Genomic DNA, 26,459 nt, shown 5'->3' with positions numbered 1-26,459 from the left:
CCCGCGCCGAGCCCTGTCAGCTCGAGCAGCGGGGCGGCGGCGGCGGCGGCGGCGGAAGCATGGAGGGTGAGAGCACGTCGGCGGTGCTCTCTGGCTTTGTGCTGGGCGCGCTCGTCTTCCAGCACCTCAACACCGACTCGGACACGGTGAGCCGAGGACCGGGGCGGGCTCTGGCGTCACCTTAGAAAAGGACCCGCGCGCGCGCGCGCGCGCGCGCGGGCGCCGTCCCGGCCGCCGCTGCCCGGGTCCCGCACGCGGGCTCCCGACGCCGCCGCCGCGCCGGCTCTGTGCAGTCGGGGCTGCCTTCTCCCGCTCCCGGGCGGCCCCGGAGGTGCCTCCGGTGGTGAGCCTTTTCCAGAGTTAGCCCTCCCTCTCGCAACCAGTGTTTATTTCCGCGCCCCGCTCGGAGTGTCTCGCACACCTTCATTTCTCTTTTTCAGTAGTCCCCCTTTTCTGGTTCATTTTGGTTGTGAAGAAATAGAAGGTTCACATAGCGCTCTCCCGCTACCGCTCGCTGGGAAGGTTGCCGGTTAACTTTCTCCTAACTAACGACAGCGGTTTTCGCAAAGAACTCAATTTTCTCCTTCAGAGCAGCTACTGTGCACGTTTGTTGAAATGGAAGACTTGTAAAGGAATGAGAAATGATGCATCCAGTGGCTATTTTGGGGGGAATCTTAGTAGATGAAGAAGATTAATTTCGTATATTGGATAGCTGACTTTTGTTTGCATTGGTATCAAATTTATTAGGTTGTAAGGCCTGAGCTAGTTCCTTGTCGGATGCTTTCGGTTGTAATTTAAACATTTAAGTTTATCCTGAAATATTAGATATTTAAATGCTTATTTCACACTTTCGCCTAGGTTCAAAACCTCTAGGTGAAGTAGTTTTTTTAAAAAAAAATACAGTACCTATTTTTAAAAACTTTCATTTTTATGAAATTAAAAAACACTGTAAAACTTTGAGTCTGAGAAGTAGTGTCCTAGAGTAAGTGTGTAGTAACTTGCTAATACGGTTTAGAGAATATCATGCTGAATAAAACCTAGTGATTTCTGCTAAATTTTGTGCCCTTTATTTTATAATAAAGGCTTGCCTTATCCAAAATAGTTTTTTGGCGTAGTCCTAATAAGGCTGGAATTGCTCTCTTTCATGTATGCAATTTTAAATACGCTTGTAGATTAACACGTAGCAAAGAGCAAATATATGATGATTTAAAATGTGTGTGGCTGTAGAAATTACTGTGGAATACCTTAGTGTAAACATAACCAGAGTGGGACTGTAAGTCCTCTGTAGCTTAAAGGATTAGCACTTGCAAAGTACCGTAGTGTTAGAGAGGACTCTGTTCCTTAGATCTTTTTCCTAAAGTCCTTAAAAGGTGGTTTGATGGAGAGCTGTACTTGCATTGTCTCTTTTCCAGGGGTTTGTATAGAACACTAGAGAGTAGAGTTCCGTATTGTTCCCCTTTGATTCCAGCAAAGACTCACATTGTGGAAACATTACTTTGTGTTTTTCTTTTAATGAAAAAAAACATTTCTTAAAGCATTTTTAACTAAAGAAGTTATAAAGATGGTAAAAAATTCATTGTCAAGCTCATTGGGTTTCTAAATGTGCCAAGAGAAATAAGTGAATTCTCTGAAACTCAAAGAGATCACTACTATGGTGGCAAAATGCCTGCATTTTAAAAAGAACCGGGGCTCACAGCTCCTCTTTTATACAGCAGACTCTAATATTGAATTACAGGTCTTTGATATTGTGCACATGCTTAATCTAAAAGCCCATCCTGTGTCATTTCATAGCTCAGAAGCCTCCACTGACTCCCAGAAGCATGTGCCATTAATCCAGACTCCTTGGCCAGTCATTCAGGATGGTCCATTATTGTTGCTGTTCATAGCAACCTAAGATTTCGTTACAGATAGGAGGCTTCTATTCTCAGGCTAACTGCTCTACTCCCTGTTCCTTGAACATTGTGTTCTCATTTCTGCCTTTAAGCCTTTTATACTTCCAAGAGTGCTAAAGTCACAGTGGTATTTACAATCTCTTCTACTCGTGTTTTTTAACCTGGTTATGTTGCCCAGGTAAACTGGAATGCACCTAGTCTTTCTTTTCTGTGTGCTCCAGCTGGTAACACACGCTTGTACATGTTGTAAAATTCTTGGGAAATACTGGTTAGTTAAGTGACTGAACTTGGAAATTCTATCAGTGTATTCCATATACTGCTTATTTTTATCCTTATAGGAAGGTTTTCTCCTTGGGGAAGTGAAAGGTGAAGCGAAGAACAACATAACTGATTCTCAAATGGATGATTTTGAAGTTATTTATACAATTGGTGAGTCACTTATTTCTGTGTCTTCTATTTTGATAGTTTATGCTGAAAGGGGTCAGTATAAGTTACTTTTTAAATTATTAAGAAATAGATATCAGAACTTCCCTGGGTCCAGCGTTAAGACTCTGCGCTTCCACTGCAGGGGGTGCGGGTTCCATCCCTGGTCAGGGAACTAAGGATCCCACGTGCCGCGTGGTGCGGCCAAAAACTAAAACAAACAAAGAAACAAAAACACCAGAAATAGGTATGAATTTTTAAAATCAAATTTTTAATTTTATTTATTTATTTATTTTTGGCTGCATTGGGTCTTCGTGGCTGCGTGTGGGCTTTCTCTAGTTGCAGCCGGCAGGGGCTACTCTTCGTTGGTGTGCATGGCCCTCTCATTGCGGTGGCTTCTCTTGTTGTGGAGCACGGGCTCTAGGCACGCCGGCTTCAGTAGCTGTGGCACGTGGGCTTAGTTGTTCTGCGGCATGTGGGATCTTCCCGGACCAGGGCTCGAACCCATGTCCCCTGCATTGGTAGATGGATTCTTAACCATTGCACCACAAGGGAAGTCCCAGAAATCAAATTTTAAAGGAATATATTGCACTCATTTCTCAGTTAAAGTTATGGCTATGCCCTAGTCTAAAGCAAGAAACAATATGAGACATAGGAAGCAGATTAAGATTACTGGGGGGAAAGAAGGATGAAATAGCTCCTGTGTATATGTGAGTGGCAGAAAGGTGATCCAGCAAAAGAAAGAACCAATAATAAGCAAGACCAAGAAAAAAGATAAAACAGGTTCAACAGAAATGTAAAATGCTGCAGAAAAGTTGGAAGATGAGAACTGAAAAAACTCAGTGATTAAATAATTGGAAACCTTACATAATTTCAGAAGTGTAATGGGGAAAAAGCCAGACTGCAGAGGGTTTGAGAAGTGGGTGGTGAAGCAACTGCAGCTGGTGGCAGCTGTTCTTTCAGAGAAAAAGGGAAACGGAGCTTTAAAATACATAGGGAGTTTTCTGATTCTCTAACATGCATTTTTTTTCTAAGCATATATATATATTTTTTAAAACAAAATTGGTGGTATACTTTATAAAAAATTTGGTGTCATGATCAATTTCTCATAGTAAATAATCCTCTAAATATTATTTCTTATAACTGCATTCTATTCTCTATGGTCTTACTCTTATGACTGTATGTGATTTTAGTTGTCCTTTAAATAAATAAATTATAATCAGAGTTTCCAGTTTTTCATTATCATAAATTATACTACATAATTTATGTAGTATAATTATGTAGGGAACATTTTGGTACATAAATATTCTATACCTATTATAGGTAGATTTCTGGAAATGGTGTTACAGTGTCAAAGGGTGTGAACATTTTTAAGGTTCTTGATCTGTATTAGCAAATTGCTTTCCAGAAAGATTATATCAGTTTATACTCATACTGTACTTTTTGTTTGCTACTTTAAAAAGGTAAAAATTGTAGTATATATGTAAATTTAGTACATATGTATAAAGTAAACATATAAATTTAAACTCACTCATTAAAGTCACCTCTGTGGCAATGACTCGGTTTCATGAGTATTTTTTCACTCATTAATACTACACATAATACACACATATAAATGTATGTGTATTTTTATATTCATAAGTGGGATCATACTATATACATGTATAAATATCTCCAAGATATCATTAGTGCAGAGTAGTATGAATGTGTATAGTTTGTCATTCTTTCTGATGTCTTCGTATTCCCGTTGTATGAATGTACCATAACGTACTTAACCAGCTATGGATGACTTTTTATTTTTTTATTAATACAAAACAATGTAACAATGCACATTTTATGGTGCATATATCTTTGTGCCTTTGAGTATATCTGAAAGCAAAATTCCTAGAGGTAGGCCATTACCTTTTGGAAGAGTCATGTCATCTTAGACTCCTCTACAATATGTGAAAGTACCAGGGTCCCCCTACCCTTATCACCATTGGGTATTATCAAATCTTTTAATCTTTGCCAACTTGATAAGTGAAGAAAAAAAATTTTAATTTGCATTTCTTTTTTTTTGAAGTATAGTTGATTTACAGTATTATATTAGTTTCAAGTATACAGCAGTGATTCAATATCTTTATAGATTATACTTCATTTAAAGTTATAAAATATTGACTATATTCCCTGTGCTGTACAATATATCCTTGTAGCTTATTTACTTTATGTATAGTAGTTTGTACCTTTTAATCCCCTGCCCCATCTTGCCCCTCCCCCTTTCTAATTTGCATTTTTAAATTACAAATGAGGTTATGTGTTTGACTTTTGGGGAGACCTTTTTATTTGAAAAGAACACACCTGTTCCATGCTTTGACTATTATTTCTGCTAGGCTGTTTTGCTTTTTCTTATTGATTTGTAATGCTATATCATAACTTAAGGAAATTGGCCTTTTGTCATGTGTTACACATGTTTATATTGTTTATAATTTTATTTTCTTAATGTTTTTCTTTCTGTTCACACGAGCGTAAAAAGCAAGCCCTTAGGAAGTCTTTTTTCCCTAATTGTAATTGGTGTGCTGCCCAAAGTATCTGACATATTTTAGGAGTTTAAATAAGCAACCATTTATCGAGCAACTCCACTGTGCTAGGAGCAGTGCTAAGCTTCAAGGTATCTGGCAAGTGCTGTAGTTGCACTCAAGTATTTGCTTAAATTATTTTAAAATGTTGGATTACTTTAAAACAGGTGGCAAGATCTACAAATTACTACATTGCTTTGGTTAATGAGATTTTCATCATTTTATTATACTGTGCCTTATCTACACCAGATTATGTTTGGCCGGTTATCAGTTACAGACTGTTTCTGTTCAGAGAGATTTATCTGAGGGTAACATATGTTTGCTGGAAGGAAAATATCTGAAGAGGATGATAACTTTTCCATTTTTTTTAATAGGCTGAATTACTTTTATAGTAGTGTGTATATATATATATATATATATAGTATAATACCAATAACTTTATATACATATCAAGTTATTGAAATGGTGACTTCATGTAGTTTTCTCCTTAAAGATAGCCTTTGCATGTACAAAGATGCAAAGATGTCTGCATTCTTCAGATGTTTACTTGAAAAGATTCTTCAACAGCAGTTTGATATTGGGTTTCCTCACCTAGATGAAGATTCACAGATTCTCCATAATCAAATTGATGTCTTTGGTTTAGGTGACAAATGAAATTGCTAGTACTCTGGGTAGGATCTCCCCAAGGAAGAGAACATCATAGTCACAGGAATTATCTGAAATAGGTGATTACTGCTAGAGTGATCCTGTAAATGGTATCTGACAAAATTTGATTGTTGACACAGGGACACATAAAGATGGGCTGCCTAGAAGAATATGTATTGTCTTGATGACTTTCTGTGTGAATGTCTCACTCCTTTCACTGTTCCCTACTGAATCTTTTTTTTTTTTTTTTTTTTTTTGCAATACGCGGGCCTCTCACTGTTGTGGCCTCTCCCGTTGCAGAGCACAGGCTCCGGACGTGCAGGCTCAGCGGCCATGGCTCATGGGCCCAGCCGCTCCGCGGCATATGGGATCTTCCCGGACCGGGGCACGAACCTGCGTCCCCTGCATTGGCAGGCGGACTTTCAACCACTGCGCCACCAGGGAAGCCCATAAATGACTTTTTTTTTTTTTTTTTTGGCGGTACGCGGGCCTCTCACTGCTGTGGCCTCTCCCGTTGCAGACCACAGGCTCCGGAAGTGCAGGCCCAGCGGCCGTGGCTCACGGGCCCAGCTGCTCCGCGGCATGTGGGATCCTCCGGGACTGGGGCACGAAGCTGTGTCCCCTGCATCGGCAGGCGGACTCTCAACCACTGCGCCACCAGGGAAGCCGTCCCTACTGAATCTTGAGGGATCTGAAAGTTTGGGATGATAGAGGAAACATTATATTCATCTTGATACTTTCATGATTTGTAATGATGTCTTGTGATAGAATTTAATCTGTTTGCACAGCACCTGCAGCAACCAGAAGTTAGATGTATTTAGATGTATTATTTCTATTGACAGTAGAATAAAACTCACCTCTTCAGAGATGTTGGACTTTTTTTCTTTAGTCTACAATTAACATTGACATATCCTTTATGAAAGAACCAGTTGGAATAACAAAAGAATTCCTTTAGCAGCTGTTTTTTATCAGTTGGGTAAAATTACAGCATCACAATTTCAGAACTCAATGACTATAGCAAGTGTGACTTAATCTTTTGTGTGGCCATTACTAAACCTATTTAGAAGGAGTATAGCATTCTATCAGTAGTTATGAGTGAGGTTCAGGGTTTGAATTTTGCCTCCACCAACTTAATCTCTCTGCCTGTTACCTCATCTTTAAAGTGGAAGGAGTGATAACATCTGTCTCATAGGTTTGTTGTGAGGAATAAACGAGATAATGGTAAAGTACATCCTGGCATGAAGTGCTCAATATATGTTATTCAAATGATACTTAATGTAATCATAACTAAAAATTCTTTTTTTCCAGACATTCAGAAGTACGTTTCATGCTATCAGCTTTTTAGGTGAGTAGTAAGAGCAAGTAAATGATCCATTGTGAAAATTATTCTCTGCAAGTGAATTTTTGAAACTAACGAAGTATCTTAGTTATACCTGGTGGTACAGATTAAAATGTAAAGAGTCTTTTTAAGTACCTGAAATTCACCTGTTCATTTCAACCCTAATAGTTCTTTCTCTGTATTTATCTGCTTCCTTTAGCTGGTCTTCACTGCCTCTCCCAGGTACCAGTTTACCTTGAGGATTGCTTTTCCTTCTCCCACCCAGTCACTTCATCGCATATTATAAACTCAGCAACACGTTCTCATACATTAACAGCACCCCTTTTTTCTTTTTATTCCAGTTTATTTTATTATCTGTTTCTTCACTTACATTTTTTAATGTTATCTTTTGTCTATTAACTGGTTAGGTTCTTTATCTAACCCGCTTCCTATTACTTTTCCAGGGTGGAAACTTGTACTCATAGTCCTACAGATAGTAGTAGTACTCTTAGCCCTGATAGGCTATGATATTGTTAAAAACTTTTAATTGAGGTATTTACATAGAAAAGTATATAAATCAATGATGTTTCATAAAGCAAACAACTGTAACCATAAACAACACGGTGTAGTTTTGGTGAAATAGCTTTATGATTTATATAAACCATACATGAAAAATCAGCATTACTGTCTTACAGTCACACTGTATGTACCATTTCTAAGGTTGTGTAAGAGTTGCCATGGAACATTGTGTTAAGGTGAGAAACACCATTGGTAGGTGTGACAGAAGGCTTAGTGTGGTCTTAAACTGCTGTACCAGAAAGGGGCACAGCTCCTATATTGCCTAATAGACAATGCGTATAAAAAATATCTTTTGAATGAGGGACTCTTGGTGGAGACTCATAAATAGTACTTTCTTGAGGGACTCTGGGCCAGCAATGGATTAAGGAGGGAAAGTAAAAAAAAAAAAGGTGATTCAATACCTTCTGGCAACTACCTTAAATAATTAGACCAACTTAATATGAGTCTTAGAGCCGAGGAAGCCATCTGATCCAGTGATGAGAAACCCATACCTAGGCCTTTTATTTATTTATTTATTTATTTATTTATTTATTTATTTATTTATTTATTTATTTATTGGCTGCGTTGGGTCTTCGTTGCTGCACATGGGCTTTCTCTAGTTGCGGTGAGTGGGGGCTACTCTTCACTGTAGTGCGTGAGCTTCTCACTGCAGCAGCTTCTCTTGTTGCAGAGCACGGGCTCTAGGCACACGGGCTTCAGTAGTTGTGGCACATGGGCTCAGTAGTTGTGGTGAGCGGCCTCTAGGGCGCACAGGCTCAGTAGTTGTGGCACGCAGGCTTCAGCAGTTGTGGCTCGCGGGCTCTAGAGCGCAGGCTCAGTAGTGTGGCGCACGGGCTTAGTTGCTCCACGGCATGTGGGATCTTCCCGGACCAGGGATCGAACCTGTGTCCCCTGCACTAGCAGGTGGATTCTTAACTACTGCACTGCTGAGGGAAGTCCCTCAGCCTTTTAGCTTTACAAAATTAGGGGATGGGGGGAAGAACTGGTTAGTGGTAGGGCAAAATGAGAAGAATCCGGATTTCTTGAGCTCTAATCCAACAGCATACTATGCTGTTTCTTTCTTGTTTTAAATCAGGGGTCCCCAACCCCTGGGCCCTGGACTGGTACCAGTGCGCAGCGGGTGAGTGAACAGAGCTTCATCTGCCGCTCCCCATCGCTCGCATTACCACCTGAACCATCACCCCCCACCCCCATCCATGGAAAAACCATCTTCCACGAAACCCGTCCCTGGTGCCAAAAAGGTTGGGGGCAACTCTTTTAAATGATGTAGATGGAACATGTTAAAAACAAAGTCTTCTGATACCATACTTCATGGAATCCGAGCTGGATAAGCTTTAATAACCAGTTTTATGTTTCTGATACAGAGGGTGGCAGAGTACAGCCCCATGGCCTGTTTTTATATGGACCTCTATGAATAGTTAATATATTTTTTAAGAGTTAAAAAAAAAAAGAACAATGGAGGAATATGTAACAGAGACTGTCCAGCAAAGCCTAAGGTATTTATTATCTGGCCCTTTATAGAAGAAGTTTGTCAATCCTGCTCTGATACATTGGTTGCAAAGTTTGCCACTGAAATACACTGTTTCCCTTATCTCAGAAATCTAGGGGGAATTTGGAAAACAGCCCATTGAAGCCTAAAACTTAAAGTCACTTTAAAAAAATTGCGCAGTTTAACATGAATTCTACTGTACAGTATATCTATTTCTACAAAAAAAAAAAAAACTGCCCCCCTTCCCAGAAGCTTCACATAAAAATCAGTGCTTACACAGAAGACGTACACTTTTATCCTGTTGTTTTATATACCCTGGTGTATTGCATTATGTCCCAGTTTGAGGAGCTCAGGAGTGGACCATCCTAGAGAAACACAGGAATAAACTCTTGTATTTAGATTTTTCATGTTGGAATAAATAGGTAAGATGGAAGGATCTGTTCGATGAGCTGAATTATCCCCCTTTGGTAGGTGGAACACTTTGTAAGTTAAAAAGAAAAAATATATTGCCTATTAGGATATGTTTTTTCCAGTTTTATGTAACTAAATTTTTTCAGTGTGTAGATTAGAATTACCAGTAAAAACCTATTATAATGAATAGTATTTGTCAGAGATTTTGCATAATAGATATTACATCATAGAAAAGAATATTGTTGATCTTGATGAATGTTAAAAAAGAGAATATTATTTGTAATCCCTGGAGGGGAAAGAAAGCTGAAAGTAAATGCTTTAGAATCTTTTAGAATTATTTTTCAATTCTCCCTAAATCTTTGACATTCCAACTACAGAACAGAAGTCACTAAACTAAACCAATACCTATCCTCCACCCCCCCAGCCCCCAAAACAAAAAAAAACCCAACTCCTAAAGCACTTCTCTTAATTTAAGAATAGCTTTTGGAGGGCTTCCCTGGTGGCGCAGTGGTTGAGAATCCGCCTGCCAATGCAGGGGACACGGGTTCGAGCCCTGGTCCGGGAAGATCCCACATGCCATGGAGCAGCTAAGCCCATGAGCCACAACTACTGAGCCTGCGCTCTAGAGCCCACGAACCACAAGTACTGAGCCCACATGCCACAACTACTGAAGCCCACGCGCCTAGAGCCCGTGCTCCACAACAAGAGAAGCCACTGCAATGAGAAGCCTGCGCACTGCAACGAAGAGTAGCCCCCACTCGCCGCAACTAGAGAAAGACCGCGTGCAGCAATGAAGACTCAACGCAGCCAGAAACAATAAATAAAATCATAGAATAAATTTATAAAAGAAAAGGATAGCTTTTGGAATTAGCAATGAATAAATTGTCTTTATGGTATTGTGCTGCTTCGTTACTCACATTACATTCTTTTGTATGTATCATTATTGTAAAAAAAGTTTTAATGAATAAATTGTGAACTAGCTATGTGAACTTAACAAATACCTGTATTTAATGGAGAGTTTGTTTTGTTTTAGGTTAAAAAAAATGTGTTACACAAACTTATCCTTTAAAGTTCCTCCACTCCTTTTCCTTTTTCATTGCTTATAGACCGCATATTTCTAGCACTTTAAGTCTGTTAATTTGAGAACTTTCTCTCCTATTTAATTTAGAACTTCATCTAACAGGCAATAAGTATATGGATTTTGGTTGGGTAGTTAGGCTAGGAGTAACTACAATTAAAAGTGCTAATAAAATCATTCATATTTTTAGCTTATTTGAAATGCCTTTAATTTTGGCTTTTACAGCTTTTATAATTCTTCTGGTGAAGTAAATGAGCGAGCGCTGAAGAAAATATTATCAAGTGTCAAAAAGGTATTCCCTGATTTACCTTTCTTTTTTTCGTATTATATGTATTATTTTCAGCTCGTAAAAACATGTAATACTTTGACAGAACTTTAAAGCAGCATTTGTCTTCACAATGTCCTATGTAAAGCAGGTGAGGAAAGGCTTCTTTCCAGAAACTCAAAGGGGTTTCCCTGAAAGCAAAGCTAGTCATTAAAAATCTTCATCTTGTTCTCATCCTCTTGACTACTCTGATTTACATTGATCTCACGTACTCTAGAACTTAATCCATTGCTGTTCTTTTACTTAGCTACAAGTTACTATTTTTCCTAGTGCAGGGATGATTTCCTATACAGCACCTAATCTGGATCCTCTGTAGCCCACTTGGTGTTCAGTTAAAACTTGCTGAATGATCAAAATAGTTTTTTTTTCCAAATACATTTTTTCTTGGTACTTTTTTCCTCTTAAAACTTTTTGAGGGACTTCCCTGGTGGCACAGTGGTTAAGAATCTGCCTGCCAATGCAGGGGACACGGGTTCGAGCCCTGCCCGGGAAGATCCCACATGCCGCGGGACAACTAAGCCCATGCGCCACAACTACTGAGCCTGTGCTCTAGAGCCCGCGAGCCACAACTACTGAGCCCGTGTGCTGCAACTACTGAAGCCCGCGTGCCTAGAGCCCGTGCTCTGCAACAAGAGAAGCCACTGCAATGAGAAGCCCGCGCACCCTAACGTAGAGTAGCCCCCGCTCGCCGCAACTAGAGAAAGCCCACGCGCAGCAACAAAAACCCAATGCAGCCAAAGATAAATAAAAAATACTAACAACACATTTGTTTAGCGTGTTATAGTTTACAAAACCCTTTAATATGATCTTAATCTTGGAACCAGCTCTGTGGGGTAGGTGATAACATTCCCATATAAATTTCAATTAAAAGCTATTGGGTTCAGTTTACTTACTTAGCAAACCAAGTATCCATACAGGAAGTTAACTAGTTTTCATTGGTGTTTTCTTCATTTAAATTTTGACTAAGGGTTAAAAATGTTAAGACAGTAAATGCCATTAAGAGAAACTAGAGGAAGTTAAGAATTTATTTTCTTTAATCTGTATTGAATAAAATTGTAGCCTGGTAAGTAAATGGAAAGTAATTTAACTGCAAGTCAGTTTGCATGCTTTATAAAAGGTAAAGTGTATTCTTAAGTGTACGTTTTGTTTAATATAGGCCCCAAATCTTGGTAAATATTAAGAAAGCCATTTTTTTTAATTTTTAAAAAAATTTTATTATTTATTTATTTTTGGCTGTTTGGGTCTTCATCGCTGCACGGGGGCTTTCTCTAGTTGATGCGAGCAGAGGCTACTCTTCATTGCAGTGCGCAGGCTTCTCATTGCGGTGGCTTCTCTTGTTGAGGAGCATGGGCTCTAGGTGCGTAGGCTTCAGTGTTTGTGGCACGTGGGCTCAGTAGTTGTGGCTCCCGGGCTCTAGAGCACAGGCTCAGTAGTTGTGGCGCATGGGCTTAGCTGCTCCGCGGCATGTGGGATCTTCCCGGACCAGGGCTCGAACCCGTCCCCTGCATTGGCAGGCAGATTCCCAACCACTGCACCACCAGGGAAGTCCCAAGAAAGCTATTTTTTTAAAAGTTTGTTTATTTATTTTATTATTATTATTTTTTTGGCGGTACGCGGGCCTCTCACTGTTGTGGCCTCTCCCATTGCGGAGCACAGGCTCTGGACGTGCAGGCTCAGCGGCCATGGCTCACGGGCCCAGCTGCTCCGCAGCATGTGGGATCTTCCCGGACCGGGGCACGAACCCGTGTCCCCTGCTTTGCAGGCGGACTCTCAACCACTGCGCCACTAGGGAAGCCCAAGAAAGTCATTTTTAAGGTTGCCAGTTTTACTGCTTGATTATGACAGTAAGATACATAATAACTGTAACCATTAAGGTATTCGCCTGATGTTTTTCTATATTTTCTTTCAGGATGTGGTTGGTTGGTATAAATTCCGACGTCATTCAGACCAGATCATGACATTCAGAGAGAGACTGCTTCACAAAAACTTACAGCAGCATCTTTCAAGCCAGGAACTTGTTTTTCTGTTATTAACACCGAGTATAATAACAGAAAGCTGCTCTACTCATCGGCTGGAGCATGCCTTATATAAACCTCAGAAAGGGTAAATGTTGGCCAGTCACTGGCTGTTTTCAGCTAACAGAAAAATGTACTCAATATTTTTATTGTACTTTTTATGGCTTACCAACTATTTTCGTATATTGTTGCATTAGATTGTCACAATAACCCTTTTTAGCCTTTCTTACCATCAGTTCTTTATATGGGAGAATGAAGGTCAGATAAGGAAATTAGAAGCCCAGTATGGAATGATGACTTGTGTTTCTGGCACTGAGGATTTGCTCTTATTTACCATAAGGTGGAAAAAATATGCATGCTTTAGGTATTGGTTGCTAAGGAATATAATGTAGAACTGAAGCCTGCATACCTGAGCAGCTTTTCTCTAACCTCTGCCAGGAAGCAGGGTGGTTCTTGAGGATCCACCAAAATGAGTTAATAGGACTCCCCGCAGGTTATATAGACAACATTTTCATGGAGTATGAGAATGAAGTTAAGAGTACCAAGAGTAGTTTTATCATTCACGAAAGATAGGATGAATTGCAACAATACTGCCTTTATTTTTACATGTGGTGATCAGTTAAAATAACCATTAAAGTATTTTTTCACAGTTATCTTACACTATGCACATTTCACAGTTTTTAAAAGCTATTTGCCTCAAGTCAGTAAATTCTGTCATGGATAAGTAGTAAGGAATGGGGTTTTGTTTTTTAATCTTGTAGGGGAAAGGTAGTCTATATACTAATAAGTAGATGCTAATCTTTCACTTTATTTTAAATTTATTTTTAAAAATTTTATTTCTTCAGGCTTTTTCATAGGATACCTTTAGTGGTGGCCAATTTGGGCATGTCTGAACAACTGGGTTATAAAACTGTATCTGATTCCTGTATGTCCACTGGTTTTAGTCGAGCAGTAAAAACACACAGGTGAGATTCCTCAACTGCTTCCCCACTAAACTTAACTCCTATTCATTTTTTGAAGTTAATTTTTTTTATTACACAAGAATAAAAATGAAAGGAAAACTGACTAATGACATTACTCAAGTAAACCAGACTTTTAATTTCTCAGTATTTCCTTCTAGCACCTGTCCATTTATAAAATACAAAAGAGAGGGGCATTGTTGTATAGCCTACATATTTTAACATATTTATTCTAAGAATAAGGAGCTAGCCTCAAAATAGTAATTTTCTAAGGCAGCAGTTCAGATTAAAGGCAAGAAATTAGATTGGATATGAAATAAAGACAAAAAATGAGGCTTTAGCCAAGACTTACTCACACTGTAGACTGCTGAGCTATCTTTTTTGTGGGCAATAAGGGAATAATTAATGTCAGAAATAACAACACTGGTACTACAGGATACTTACTAAGTGTAAACTTTATGAGAATAATGGACTAGATTTCATTTATTTTTGTGTTCCCACAGTGCTTAACAGTGTCTTATAGAAATTGAATACCACATTTCATTGATACTAAGACACAGTTTTACATTTATCTCAAATTGGGATTTTTACAAAACATGCCTTAGAATTGTTTTTCTTTTTTCTTCGTGGTATATAAAATAATGTTGCCTCTTTCAATCAATGATGACTTAAACTCAGTAAAATAATTGATTGATCCTATTGCCAAGAAAGAACCACCCCCCCTTCAGTCTTTATCTGTTTTCATTGAACCTCTTTTCTGAGTCCTGGAAATAGTACTTAAGAGGCTAAAAAGTTTGCTGAGGTGAAGATAGATAACTAGGTTTTCTGGTTGGTTTTACTTATTCTGTAAATAAGTAGGTTGACAAAATTATGGTCCCTACAAAGCCAGTAAAAAGAATCATCTATTGTTCCTCAACTACAAATAAATTTTTCATTGTATCATTAAATGAGTTCTGTACATTTGCCTGAGGAAATGATAATATTTTACAGCTCTAAATTTTTTAAAGAAGATGGATCTTTAAAGGAGGTACATAAGATAAATGAACTGTATGCTTCTTTACAAGAGGAATTAAAGGTAAGTTAAAAAAACATTTAAAGATCACCTATAGAGTTCATATCACATTGCTCACTGAATATATGTTTATGGATAACCTGACAGTTGATTAGACATAAATTTTTTATTAGTTTAGCTTCAGTAACAAAGGCCTCCATCTTGGTGGGCTACGAAAACAAAAGTTTTGTCTCACTCACATTATATCTTGGCTGCAGCTCTGCTCCTGTTCTAAATGTCATGTTCATTCTAGGATCCAGCCCATCTGTGGGACATGCTCTTCTCATGACAAAGGGAAAAGAGCAGGAAAGCTGGTGTAAATTCACAACAGCTCTTAGAATTTCTGCTCAGAGCTGGCCTGTCACTTCCACTCACATTTCATTGGCCAGAGGATGTCATGGCAATAGGCAGGGAGATATAACCCTTTTACAGGATAAAAAAGGGAGCAAATATTTGGGAACAAAAAAGTCTACAACAGTACTAAGTTCTACCTCATTGTGTCCATTCAGGTCCCTTGAGGGGAGGGAGCAGGAGTGGCAGGGAGACTTGCAATGTAAGTTTGACACCTGAGGAAGGAGACAGGGAAAGGAGAATGATTGGGTAGGAAGAGCTTCAGACTGCAAGGCCTGAAAAATTTCAGCCAGGCTGATGGAGAGTCTTTGAGCAAAGGCATCCTACAGGAATAGAATTATACTGATATCCTCACTGTGCTCAGTCGGTGGCTAAGAGCAACCTAGGGGAAGCATGACCTAAGCACAAGCACAGTAGTGGACCCAAAAAGATGGCACCTGGAACTGTCAGTCAACTCTGCTTCCTGCAAATGGAGATCTGAGTAGTATATTCCATGGCCACCATACTCACCAATAGAGCACACTAAGAGAAATGGGGTTAATGCATTTTACACACTGATAATATTGCACATTGTTTTTTAATATAATACAGGAATTTTAGAAAATAGGAAAACATCCAGAATCCTACCATTGTAACTTAACTCTTTGCACTTTCCAATTTTCTCCAGTTTCCCCCTAATGTATACAAGCTTTTACATTGTTGACAGTGATGGGGACATAGCAATTTGTGTCATGATTTTTATTTGATGTACAATTAAACACTTTCCACATTTTAGTTCTTTTTAATAGCAGTATATTTCTTAGAGCAGTATATTAGAACTCTAATGTGAAAAGTACCAACTTGGGGACTTTCCTGGTGGCACAGTGGTTAAGAATCTGACTGCCAGTGCAGGGGACATGGGTTCGAGTCCTGGTCCAGGAAGATCCCACATGCCGCAGAGCAGATAAGCCTGTGTACCACAACTACTGAGCCTGTGCTCTAGAGCCCGCGAGCCAAAACTAGTTTGCCTGCGTGTCACAACTACTGAAGCCTGCGCACCTAGAGCCCGTGCTCTGCAACAAAGAGTAGCCCCTGCTCGCCGCAACTAGAGAAAGCCTGCACGCAGTAATGAAGACCCAACGCAGCCAAAAATAAATAAATTAACTTAAAGAAAAAGTACCAACTTGGGCTAAATTAGGGAATGTAGAGGTATGTGAGAGGAACTGTGGGCAGAAGGCCACTGAGCTCTAGGAAGGAACTGGAACCAGGAGCTTGAATGCCATCAGAACTTTAACTCCTGGGAGTTCCCTGGTGGTGGTTAGGATTTGGCGCTTTCACTGCCATGGCCAGGGTTCAATCCCTGGTCAGGGAACTGAGATCCCACAAGCCACACCGAGTGGCCAAAAAACAAACAAACAAAAGAACTAACTCTCTCCCTTTGTGTCTGTCTGTTGGTTTCCTTCATAGTATTTACAGATCTTGCTGTTTATTCACCCACTGGCTGACCAAAGAGCTAACCTATAGCTTCTGCATTTAATCTCTTCTATTCAAGAGATTAGGATTTGCCAATTGGCTATTGTAATTATCTCTGCTTGGGTCAGCTAGGGTGAAAGTTGGTGAAAGGGTTACTGGTGAACTCTTATGGCAGGATGAACAAGTTCATGAGAAATAGGCTGGGCAGATGTTCCATGAAGTATCCACTAAAACTGGCTCTAACAACCCATTACACTATAATTGGAAATTAGTTACTTTTGATTTGACACTATTCTAAGAAAAATCATCTTATATAAATTTTTGTTACTGATCCAAGATATATTCCCAAAATGAAATCACTGAGTCAAAGGGTATTAGTACTTAAAAACTGATGACACATAAGGCCATTCTGCTTTTCAAAAGTAGTTTTACGGGAATTAAAATCTTCAGTAGTTTTCTTTTGTAATAGTGAAAGTCACTTTGTTATTGGCAGTTTCTTAAATGTTTGCAATAAGTATGCATCTCAAAATAGTACAGTATTTTTTGTTTTGAAGCAGTTAAATATTTTTGTTTTTTATTTCTGTGTATTATCTAGGAAATAATTTGAATGATAAAACTTTGTATAAATAGGAAGTTAATATATCTGGAAAGCATTTTGTAACCTATGAAGCACCATACAAATGCTTGTTGGTGAGTTCCTCCAGAAAATAGCAAAATAAAATAAAATTTTTATAAAGGAAAATATTTGATGTTATACACCATGAAGGATTTTATATTATTTGTGAACGTAGATTGTAGTATTACAATTTGGAACTTTATCTATGCTCTTAAATTACTTTATTTTCCAGAGTACATGCAGTAAAGTAGAACACAGTGAGAGAGCAGTAGAGAAACTACTAAAGGATATAAACAGATTAAAACGAGAAATTAAAAAAAGAAAGCAAGCACAGATTCAAGCAACACGTAAGTAAAAAGTTCACATATCACTACTTTCTATGCTTTGAAGAAAAATTCTCACTGATTGGAATTATGGATGAGCTGCTTGCACTAACTGATCAATTTGTTCACTTTAGGATTAAAAATAACTTTCATTAATACTCTTAAATCCCACTGAACAGAGAACATGGTACTACTATAGATATACTACCTTGATGTTAAAAAATATAACAACTTTAATTTTCTCTGAGGATATTGTGGCATATAAATTTAGGATTATCATTTCTCTTAATTTAGATAATTCAATATGATTCTTTAAAGTCTCTGACTTTACTAACAAATAGATAACTATAAAACCTTTGTAGTATAAATACTGTATGTTGAAATATTTGTTTGTTTCTTTAGGAGAGAAGAATGTCCAGAAAGACCCTCAGGAGAACATTTTTCTTTGTCAAGCTTTACAGACCTTTTTTCCCGATTGTGAATTTCTTCATTCATGTGTTATCTCCTTGAAAAATAGACATATTTCTAAAAATAGTTGTAATACCAACCACCATCTCAATGTGGTAGACAACCTGACCCTAATGGTGGAATATACTGACATTCCTGAAGCTAGTCCAGCTGGTAGTGCGCTGCAAATGATTAAGCGTAAAGCTTCAGGTACAGATGATGGATGGCAATTCAAGAAGTCACGGCTGTTAGAGATACAGAACCAACCATCTAAAACAGATACTGATAGTAGTAACCAAGAAAAGGCATCCACAGTGAGCAGCCCAGAAACAGATGAAGAGATTGAGAAAATGAACGGTTCTGGTGAATATCCACAGTCTCCTACCTTTTGATTCTTTTAGGCCGAAAGGAGATTTTTCATCAGATGAAGGGTAAAGCCAAACATGCCTACTGTTTTTACTATGTTCAGCTCTTTGCAATAACACATAGGTAAGTTCTAGTTCATTTATTTTATAAAGTACTTTAAATTGAGTCAGTTCAGAATTTGAGTACAGAACAAAGCCTGGTAATGCAATGTTTGGGATCAGCAGTTGGTTAGTTAGGTGAAAAGGGCAGTTAAGTGGGACTCAAATGATACATAAATAAGGTGTCTATCAGAGATTTCACTTTAACATAAAGCAGAAGTGTACATTCGTCAAACTTTTGTTGCAGGGCCAGGAACTTTTTTACGAATGTGTTGGAGTTCCTATGTAAATCAAACCCATTACTTACCCTATATAATCCCCAATTTTAGTTTCTTTAAAGAAATTTGCAAAGCAACCTAAGTACAAAATGCTACTAGGTTTTTTCATTTTCCATTCCCAATCTTATTTGTCCTAACCACACCTAATTTGACAACTATTTTTTTTAAAAAGCTAGTTATCTTTATCAAGTCTTCTCAGAGCCTTTACTTGGTTTTCACTGCAACTGAAACTTTATTTTTAATGCTCATATTCATCACTACAAAAATACAACTGATAAGGTCTGGGAACAAAATAGATGACTCTTGGTAATGTAGAACTCAACAGGTTAAGAGTCATGGGCTTCCGTGTGATTTTTAAGGAGGATGTAAAGCCCCTGTTTAATCCAGTGAGTTGGTTAAGTGGAGGTTGGTTAAGAGAGCTTTTACTGTTTGTTTTTTCTATTTATCCTTTCCATAACAGAATTTCCCATGAAGCATACACATCACATGACGCCTTCATGCTTTACTCACTGGGTGAAATGCTGAACCCACATGTTGACCACTGCTCTTCCATCACTTATTTCCTAAATGATAGAGCAAATTCATAGCTAGTATCAAAAACTATCATCTTTTATCTATGTGTTAACATGCATTAGTTACCATGGGGTGTTTATGAAGCCCACATAATACCAGGGATGATTTGTGCAAATAATGAGTTGTTGTTGGGATTGCTTTACTAGTTACATAAGAAGCACAGGGCAGGAGAGGAAATGGGGTTCATTCTGAACCCTAATGTTAAAATAATTAAGTTTGATGTCCCAACTTTCAGGGTACTAAATGAAAAGGAGGAAAAGAATCCTTGTAGGACATTTTTTCTCAGTTATTCTCCATCTTTTGGCGATCAGTTTGTATCACTGGAGTAAGAGAAGATGATACAACAGATTGCCTATGGATCAGTTTATTTACAGGACACTACCAGTTCATGATAGACTAGTCCAGGAGTAAGTGTTAGGTCCTGTGACAGACAGCACCACTGTTCATCCCCACATAACATCTCTACAGAGGGAAGACCCATAGTCCTAGCCAGGCATAATTATTTACATGTTAGAAAATCTTCCTTAGCAGTTTCAAATCCACACCCTATCATGTGGGATTTGTACATTATATAAGCATTCCACTTTCCCGCACCCATATCCCTACAATACTATTTACAACACAGAATCTGGGCCTAAAGTAAAATCCCAATACACGTCATCCCTTCCATGTTTAACATCTCATTAGCAGTGGTATGCTGTATGAGCTATTTGGGGGCCAGATATAAGTGAAAATCCCATAGTACCTTTTTTTAATTCATATGTATGTAAAATATAACAAGTATTAACATTTTAAATAATCTGATTTACTTAATGAACATTCTGATATGGAGAGGAAACTTCACACTTGAAACACTTTTTCCTCATATAATTTCAAATTATTAATTAAAAACATAATACTTTATAGTTTGATAAGATTTAGCCTATCAGTTCTCTACTCAAAGGTTATTAAATCTTACAGTTTGAGCCAGTATTAATACCACACAACTGTAAAATAAATTTATTGATGATAACTTTATAGAATTTATTCCCTGTATTTGATGTTACAAACTTTAGGGTCTTTGAGATATGCAGGATCCTTGTATGTAACTGGCATAAACCCTGTAAAGAGATAATGAAAGTTCTTCACAAAAGATAATGAGCAAAATTTTGGTTAGCATAATTCAGTTTTTCAGATGCTCTTACCCATTATTTGAGCTCTCTTAATTGCTTTTGTGATTTCTTTTTGTTTCTTCCCACAAAGACCTATAAAAGAAATTGCTTTCTTATTCGTAAAAAAATGCCAGTAATCAAAATGCATAACAAATGTCTATGTCATGGAAGGATTGGAAAACCTGTAAAGAGCCAGATAGTAACTATCTTAGGCTTTGTGGGCCATACAGTCTCTCTCATCATTACTCAATTCTGCTGTTGTAGCTCAGACACTATGGAAACTAAGCTATTTACAAAAACAAGTGGCAGATCCGATTTGGCCTATAGGCAACAGGCCCCTGGTTTAAATAATAGCCTGGGGATGATTATAGTATACTCCCAAACAGTAAAGCAATTTTTTTTAAGCCCAAGTTTTCTACATATTGTCAGCCTATAGTTAACTGAGTATAAGAAGACATGCAAAATAATTATCCTTTGGCCTAAGAAGAGGCTTTCTCAAACTAGCCATAGTATCTGGTGTCATAGTAATTTGTAGCACTATTTGAAAATCTGCCAGTTTCCTTAAATAACAGAAGTAGCTTTATATAAGTCTTACCTACATTTAAGTTGCTATAATATATAGAAAACAAAATACCTGTTATGTGCCTTCCATAAATGCATCCAGTAAATGGAGAAATAAACTGGGATAAAAGCTGTTTTGAGTTATATTTGAAAAAGAAAAAAATTTACATTAATACACTTGTTATTCAATCTTGAATGGTAAATTAAAAAAAAAACCTTATGCCACACCTTCAAGTTATGTAAAGGTTTATTAATACATTTCAGACAAACTTCAAAAATATGAATAAAAACACTGAATTATGTTCATTCTATTAATAGGTCATCTTTTTAAATAACTAAAGTAATCACTAAAGTTGACATCTCTTATCCAGTGTGTCAAAAAGTCTATACAACAGATTAATGAGCGTATTCTTTCAGTGCTAAAGCTGTTCTCTTGACTTTTCCACAGATAACTTTTCTCAAATACTGTTGCTTTTATAACAAGGTACAAAACACTTCATCTATCATGATAGGCTATCACATAATATCAGACTACAATGAGGTCTTCAAGATGCACAGGTACATCAGGCCGTTTGCTGTTATTTAGGTTTTATTAATTTAAATTCTTTAGCACTTTCTATGTACCAGGCATCGTTCTAGGCACTATGCATAATCCTAATACGTTGCATTTTAAAATTCCTTGGCTTTTCTCTCATCAAGGCAGATATCACTTTATACTACTGTCAGTATACTTAGCTCCAGCACCATTATCTCCCCTAAATTTGCCACTTTTAATTTGCTGAGTGCTCGACAACAGATAAAATTACATTTGAAATAGCGATATTGGTGGTGAGGTACAGAGATCAACTTCACCAGAGGAGCTTTTCCCAAACTACTGAACTCCACCAACTGAGAATCACTGCCACAGCGAGCTACTGTAAAGACATTTTGGGCAAAGAAAAAAGAGGACTGCTAAGCTGAATTAACAGTAAATGAGGGACAGCCAAGGGGCTCGTATTTGAATAAAAGAGATGCCTTGTATCAATACGTAGAAGTATAACGAGATCTGAAATTATGAAGTCGCTAAAACAGTCACCCTACACAAAGCCTGTTATAAAAACTGACTTGCTTCTCTATTGTATTAATAAAGGAGCCAAAATCCCAAAATCAAGTATCATAGTGAAGTAAAACCAGATCTCACCTGTACATTCTTATAATCTACACGTTTTCCACACAAGATACATTTTTTCAGAGGCTCCTTATAAGGATTTTCCATTGGAACAGGCTAAAGGAAAAAAATGTATGATAATATAGTTTGTATTAACTTTGAATCGAAAAAACTTAAAATCTTAGGTTACCACATTTAAATCTCTCCAAGGGATTAGTTGTACCTTCCTTACTGTGAAAGGGAATACAACAGGTAGGCTTGTAAAGGAAAAATCGAGTATTTCAGAAAAAGATTCACTATTTTAAAGGTTTCAGTGTAGTCAAACATATTTTGTGCAAGTGTCTTGTTTAAGTTTGGCTAAGGAGGAATTAAGTCATGGAGGAGGATTCTGGGATAAAATACAATCTTTGGAGAGAAAAGGGCTTATGGGAGGAGGAAAAAAAATTCAAATCTTCGATAAATGATTCTCTCCTCAAATGCTTTGTCCAGACTGTAGGTGACTAAAAACTCTCAGATTCAAATCAAGAAAAACTTAAGCACAACAGATACCATATGCAATTCTTAAATTATAATCCCTAAATCCATCCCCATATTTCTCTAGATGTTTTATCGCTATTTTTCTTGTAAAAAGACAATGCAGGACTTCCCTGGTGGCACAGTGGTTAAGAATCCGCCTGCCAAGGCAGGGGACACGGATTCGAGCCCTGGTCCAGGAAAGATCCCACATGCCGTGGAGCAACTACCCCGTGCGCCACAACTACTGAGCCTGCGAGCCACAACTACTGAGCCCGCGTGCCCGTGCTCCGCAACAAGAGAAGCCACTGCAATGAGAAGCCTGCACACCGCAACAGCAGCAACTACAGAAAGCCTGCGCGCAACAACAACAAAAAAGCCAACGCAGCCAAAAATAATAAATAAATTAAGATAAAAAAAGACAAGGCTTAGCGTAATACTATGAGGTTCTTTGACTACAATTTTATGGCCCCAGACTGTTTCGTAAGTTTCTGTCAGCATTTTTCGTTTTTCTTTGTTCACTACTGCCTGTAATGCTTCTATCACAAGGCCTCCCTCCTAAAATCAGTTTAGGTGTCTCCAGTATAGATTCTTAATGTAGAAATGGCTATGGAAGTCCCTGAACTGCTGTAGTTGTATGCAAATTTTCAAATAAATGGGACTGTGTGCCTTTTTCTGGGAGAGCCCATAGCTTTCATTAGTCTTAGTGGGTTTAATGACCTAAAGAGGAGCTCTAGTAATTTCCTTTACTCTCTTGACTATGGTGTGAATTAGATGACCGAGATGGACGCTCAGAGGGACTAGAGGGGTTCTTCTGTTTCTTTCCAAGTCTTCAAATGTTCTTAATCCAATTTACATTCAGCTTACCTGTAATGACTGTGTTCCTTCTCTACACTGTGCAAAGTGCTTTATATGGTCTGATTAGTGTCAAATTATCTTTGCATGTAGCAAGAAAACCTACACTGCCCAAGCCCAATGATAGTACTTGAAACCCATAAAAATACATCTACAGTTTAGAAGAGACTGTACTTAATGTCCTGGTATAAAACTTTAATTTTGATCCTGCATTTATTAAAGCAGCCGCCACCCAGCCAAAGTGATGAATAGGAGGAAGACAGAATTGAATTTGAAATGAGGAAGAGAGCCAAGGTATATGTAAACTTTGTACAATCCCTTTGTTAGGTTTCCTGCAATTACTGCATACACCAAAACTACCTTTTTAAATTCCCAAAGCACATATCTAGGAAGCAAAATATGGTGTTACAGCAGCCATGCTTCTTGCTAGGAATCTAGGGATTCTCTTACTTCAAAATTCACTTAAGTAACTACTCAATAAATTATAATTTTCCAACACAGACTAATGATTATCAACTCAATTGTTTTTGTCCTTCAGCTGAACTCTATTAAAATAGCAAAGACATAAGAACTTGGTCGTATTTGCAAATGCTTTATTACAAGTAAGAAAAAAATTCTTACCAGGTCCTCATTGCTGGTTACCTGTTTATATTGTGAACAACTTCTCCACAGCACTGCAATTAAACAGAAACAGCAACGAACTAATTATTTTTGTTAGCTGAGCAGCTAAGGAAAGATTTTGCTTCTGTGGAGGCGAGATGAATTAAGGGACCTAACAGAAAAGAAAGGTTTTATGTTCATTATACTAACAAGGTTAAATGAAGGTTAAAAGTCTTCAGATTTGAGGCAGAGTTAGACTTAGGATAAATGTGCTTTCTGGGGCTTTGGGAAAAGGGCATATATATCTCCACCCATATAACCTCCCTGTTCCGGAAATTTATATTCCCTTCTCTCCATGGGAAGAGACAGATTTTAATGCAAACTGAAAGGCATTGTCATACCAAAGGAAAATGAAAAGATTTTTACAGACAAGCACAAAGTAGATAAAAGTGCAGAAATGATAGATTCCAGGGCCCATGTCACAATTTCGCCCAGATCTGGGCCCTCAGACATCTGGAATTTGCTGCTAGGTGACTGAAAATGCTCCTTCCTTACCAAGTCTACCCGAAGATGTTGGGCAAGTCCCTGCCTCTTTTTAAGAATCACCCCATCACTCTCCTCGTACGTTTAAAAAAAAACAAAGTACTGGGCTATATTTCACGCCATCTTCAGCTTTAAAATACTAGTCACGGGCCACTACAGATTCCCATTTACCTTGGAGAAAACTGCCTAGACACCGGAGTCCTTTAGCTAACAGTGTCGACTCCACCGACCTAATTAGGGCTAAGCCAAACGGCTGCAATGCTATAAAGGAACCTAGGATATGGAGACTTTACCTGCATGAGCCCCAGAATCTGTGAGGCAGACAGCAGCCGTTACGAACTGCTTTAACGCTCTCCTTCCTAGCCCACTGCAAAGGGCTACCATAGCTGCCAGGGTTCGTTGCTCCTCCTCTTCCTTTCCTTTTTCCAAATCGTCTGGACAAGCCACTTCCGGTATGCTTCCCCTGTTAGCCCAAGCACTCGGTTCAAAGGTTCCGAAGGCGAGTGCTGGGAATCCAAGGAAAGAGCAGGTGGGGATTTCTATGCACCTGCGCAGTACCTTCCCGTTCTCCTCCTCTCCCTCTTGCCGCGCCGCAAGATTGGACGAAGAGAGGGCGGGCTCCTACGTCTGTGCTTCCGCTTCCGGTCCCAAAGCCCTGACAATTGGTTTGTGATCCTTCCCAAAGTTGGATGGAGAGGCGAGCGCAGTTTCCGCCTGTTGCTACCCTCCCCCTGTTGCTGCGCGCACCCCTTCACTGGGGTTTGGCAGCTGGGTCACGCGGAACGATATCCGGGCAGGGCCCCCAGCCCCTGCCATGGATGAAGGTTGTTCCCGCATCCGCCGGCGGGTGGCGGTCCGCAAAAGGAACCGTTGTAGCTTGGACAGCGTTTTTGCCGCCGTCACCGCGGCCGAGCTTAAGCCCGGCGATGAGGAGAAGGAGGACGAGGACGAGGAGACGGTGGCTGGGAGCCGGCGGCGAAAAACCATGGACGTGCAGCCGGTCGAGGTACAGCCCCGTCACCTCTCAAATTCCCCTGAGTTCCATGTTCCATTTCCTACCTGTGGGTTGATGATACAAATCCAGGTCTCCCACTGCGCATGCTCACTGAAAGAGGCGCGGGAGACCAGTTGAAGAAGGCGTGGTCGGAACGCCAAGAAGTTTGGCAGTTCCCTTCCCAGGTGCAAACAATTGACCAATTATCTACTAGCCTTCGTGGGCTTACCTCGTCTTTGTTATCGCTGTTAATCCTCACCTGTGAGGTGTTACACTGTTAGCCCCATTGTTATATAGATATGAAACCCCGAGACAGAAGTTGTACGTGCAGCAAGTAAGTGGCATGACCAGACGCAAACCTAGACTTCCAAGTTTCTGCTGCTCCTTGTACTAAAAATCTAGCATTTATTGCAGACCTATTATGTGCTGGGTACTTTGTTAAACTATTTACGTTATCTAGATTTTACAACAGAAATAGGGCCCTGAGAAGTTAAGAAACTACATTTCCTACTCCAAATCTTGGGTTCTTAATCACTCCCCTATATTGCTACCTCCAAATCCCATCTCTTCTGTTTATAGACCATACCAAGTCAGACACTCCCTTTCAATTCCAGATTTCTAAGAACAATCTCCTTGGAGTGTCCAGTGGTACAAGCATGATTTTATTACAGGCCAGTCTCTGCAGAATGGAGTATCGGAGGTGAAACAGCACTGCGGTTATCAGAAACTTCTCCCCTTCCAGTAGATGGTTATCGGTCTTGCTGCCATTTTAAAGGATTTAGCACTAGCTTAAGAATTAGGATCCCAGCATCACTAGGAGGACAGTTTATGCCAGTCACTTAACCTCTCTG

General features: G+C 38.9%; 3 protein-coding genes across 4 annotated transcripts in view; 2 read left to right on the top strand and 1 right to left on the bottom strand.

The window, feature by feature from the left end:
• On the top strand, positions 1 to 22,756 carry ABRAXAS1 (abraxas 1, BRCA1 A complex subunit). 2 transcript variants are annotated; one of them, XM_082837819.1, is made up of 10 exons: positions 1 to 146; positions 2,231 to 2,321; positions 6,824 to 6,860; positions 10,616 to 10,682; positions 12,625 to 12,818; positions 13,576 to 13,695; positions 14,680 to 14,764; positions 17,392 to 17,506; positions 17,885 to 18,418; positions 22,735 to 22,756. In XM_082837819.1, the coding sequence occupies exons 1-9, from the start codon at positions 60 to 62 to the stop codon at positions 18,319 to 18,321; spliced, it is 1,233 nt and encodes a 410-aa protein (XP_082693945.1). In that variant the 5' UTR covers positions 1 to 59; the 3' UTR covers positions 18,322 to 18,418; positions 22,735 to 22,756. The 2 variants fall into 2 exon arrangements, with proteins under 2 accessions (XP_082693945.1, XP_082693944.1); XM_082837818.1 differs by lacking the exon at positions 22,735 to 22,756 and having other exon boundaries at positions 31 to 146; positions 17,885 to 20,028.
• On the bottom strand, positions 20,097 to 25,229 carry MRPS18C (mitochondrial ribosomal protein S18C; the record flags this gene model as incomplete). The annotated part of the gene is made up of 6 exons (XM_082837675.1): positions 20,097 to 20,344; positions 20,429 to 20,488; positions 21,030 to 21,087; positions 22,137 to 22,220; positions 24,093 to 24,145; positions 24,908 to 25,229. Coding segments are annotated over 6 exons (654 nt in total), but the record flags the coding sequence as incomplete, so codon positions are not given.
• Positions 25,230 to 25,311: 82 nt separating this feature from the next.
• Positions 25,312 to 26,459, top strand: part of HELQ (helicase, POLQ like) — a 40,520-nt gene continuing 39,372 nt past the window's right edge. The window contains exon 1 of the mRNA XM_082837803.1: positions 25,312 to 25,620. Coding sequence (XP_082693929.1) covers positions 25,429 to 25,620 — 192 coding nt within the window. The 5' untranslated portion in view covers positions 25,312 to 25,428. The remainder of the gene's footprint in view (positions 25,621 to 26,459) is intronic.

Source organism: Leucopleurus acutus (assembly GCF_964270905.1).
Source record: "Leucopleurus acutus genome assembly, chromosome: 4".
In the NCBI taxonomy this organism is placed as follows: domain Eukaryota; kingdom Metazoa; phylum Chordata; class Mammalia; order Artiodactyla; family Delphinidae; genus Leucopleurus; species Leucopleurus acutus.
This window is presented reverse-complemented; position numbering and strand designations above follow the sequence as displayed.

Excerpts from the sequence above, each read along its gene's own strand:
- ABRAXAS1 (XM_082837819.1), top strand. The coding sequence starts at position 60 with ATGGAGGGTGAGAGCACGTCGGCGGTGCTCTCTGGCTTTGTGCTGGGC. Across the intron at positions 12,819-13,575 it reads TTATATAAACCTCAGAAAGG|GCTTTTTCATAGGATACCTT; the intron begins GTAAATGTTGGC and ends TTATTTCTTCAG. Across the intron at positions 13,696-14,679 it reads CGAGCAGTAAAAACACACAG|CTCTAAATTTTTTAAAGAAG; the intron begins GTGAGATTCCTC and ends AATATTTTACAG.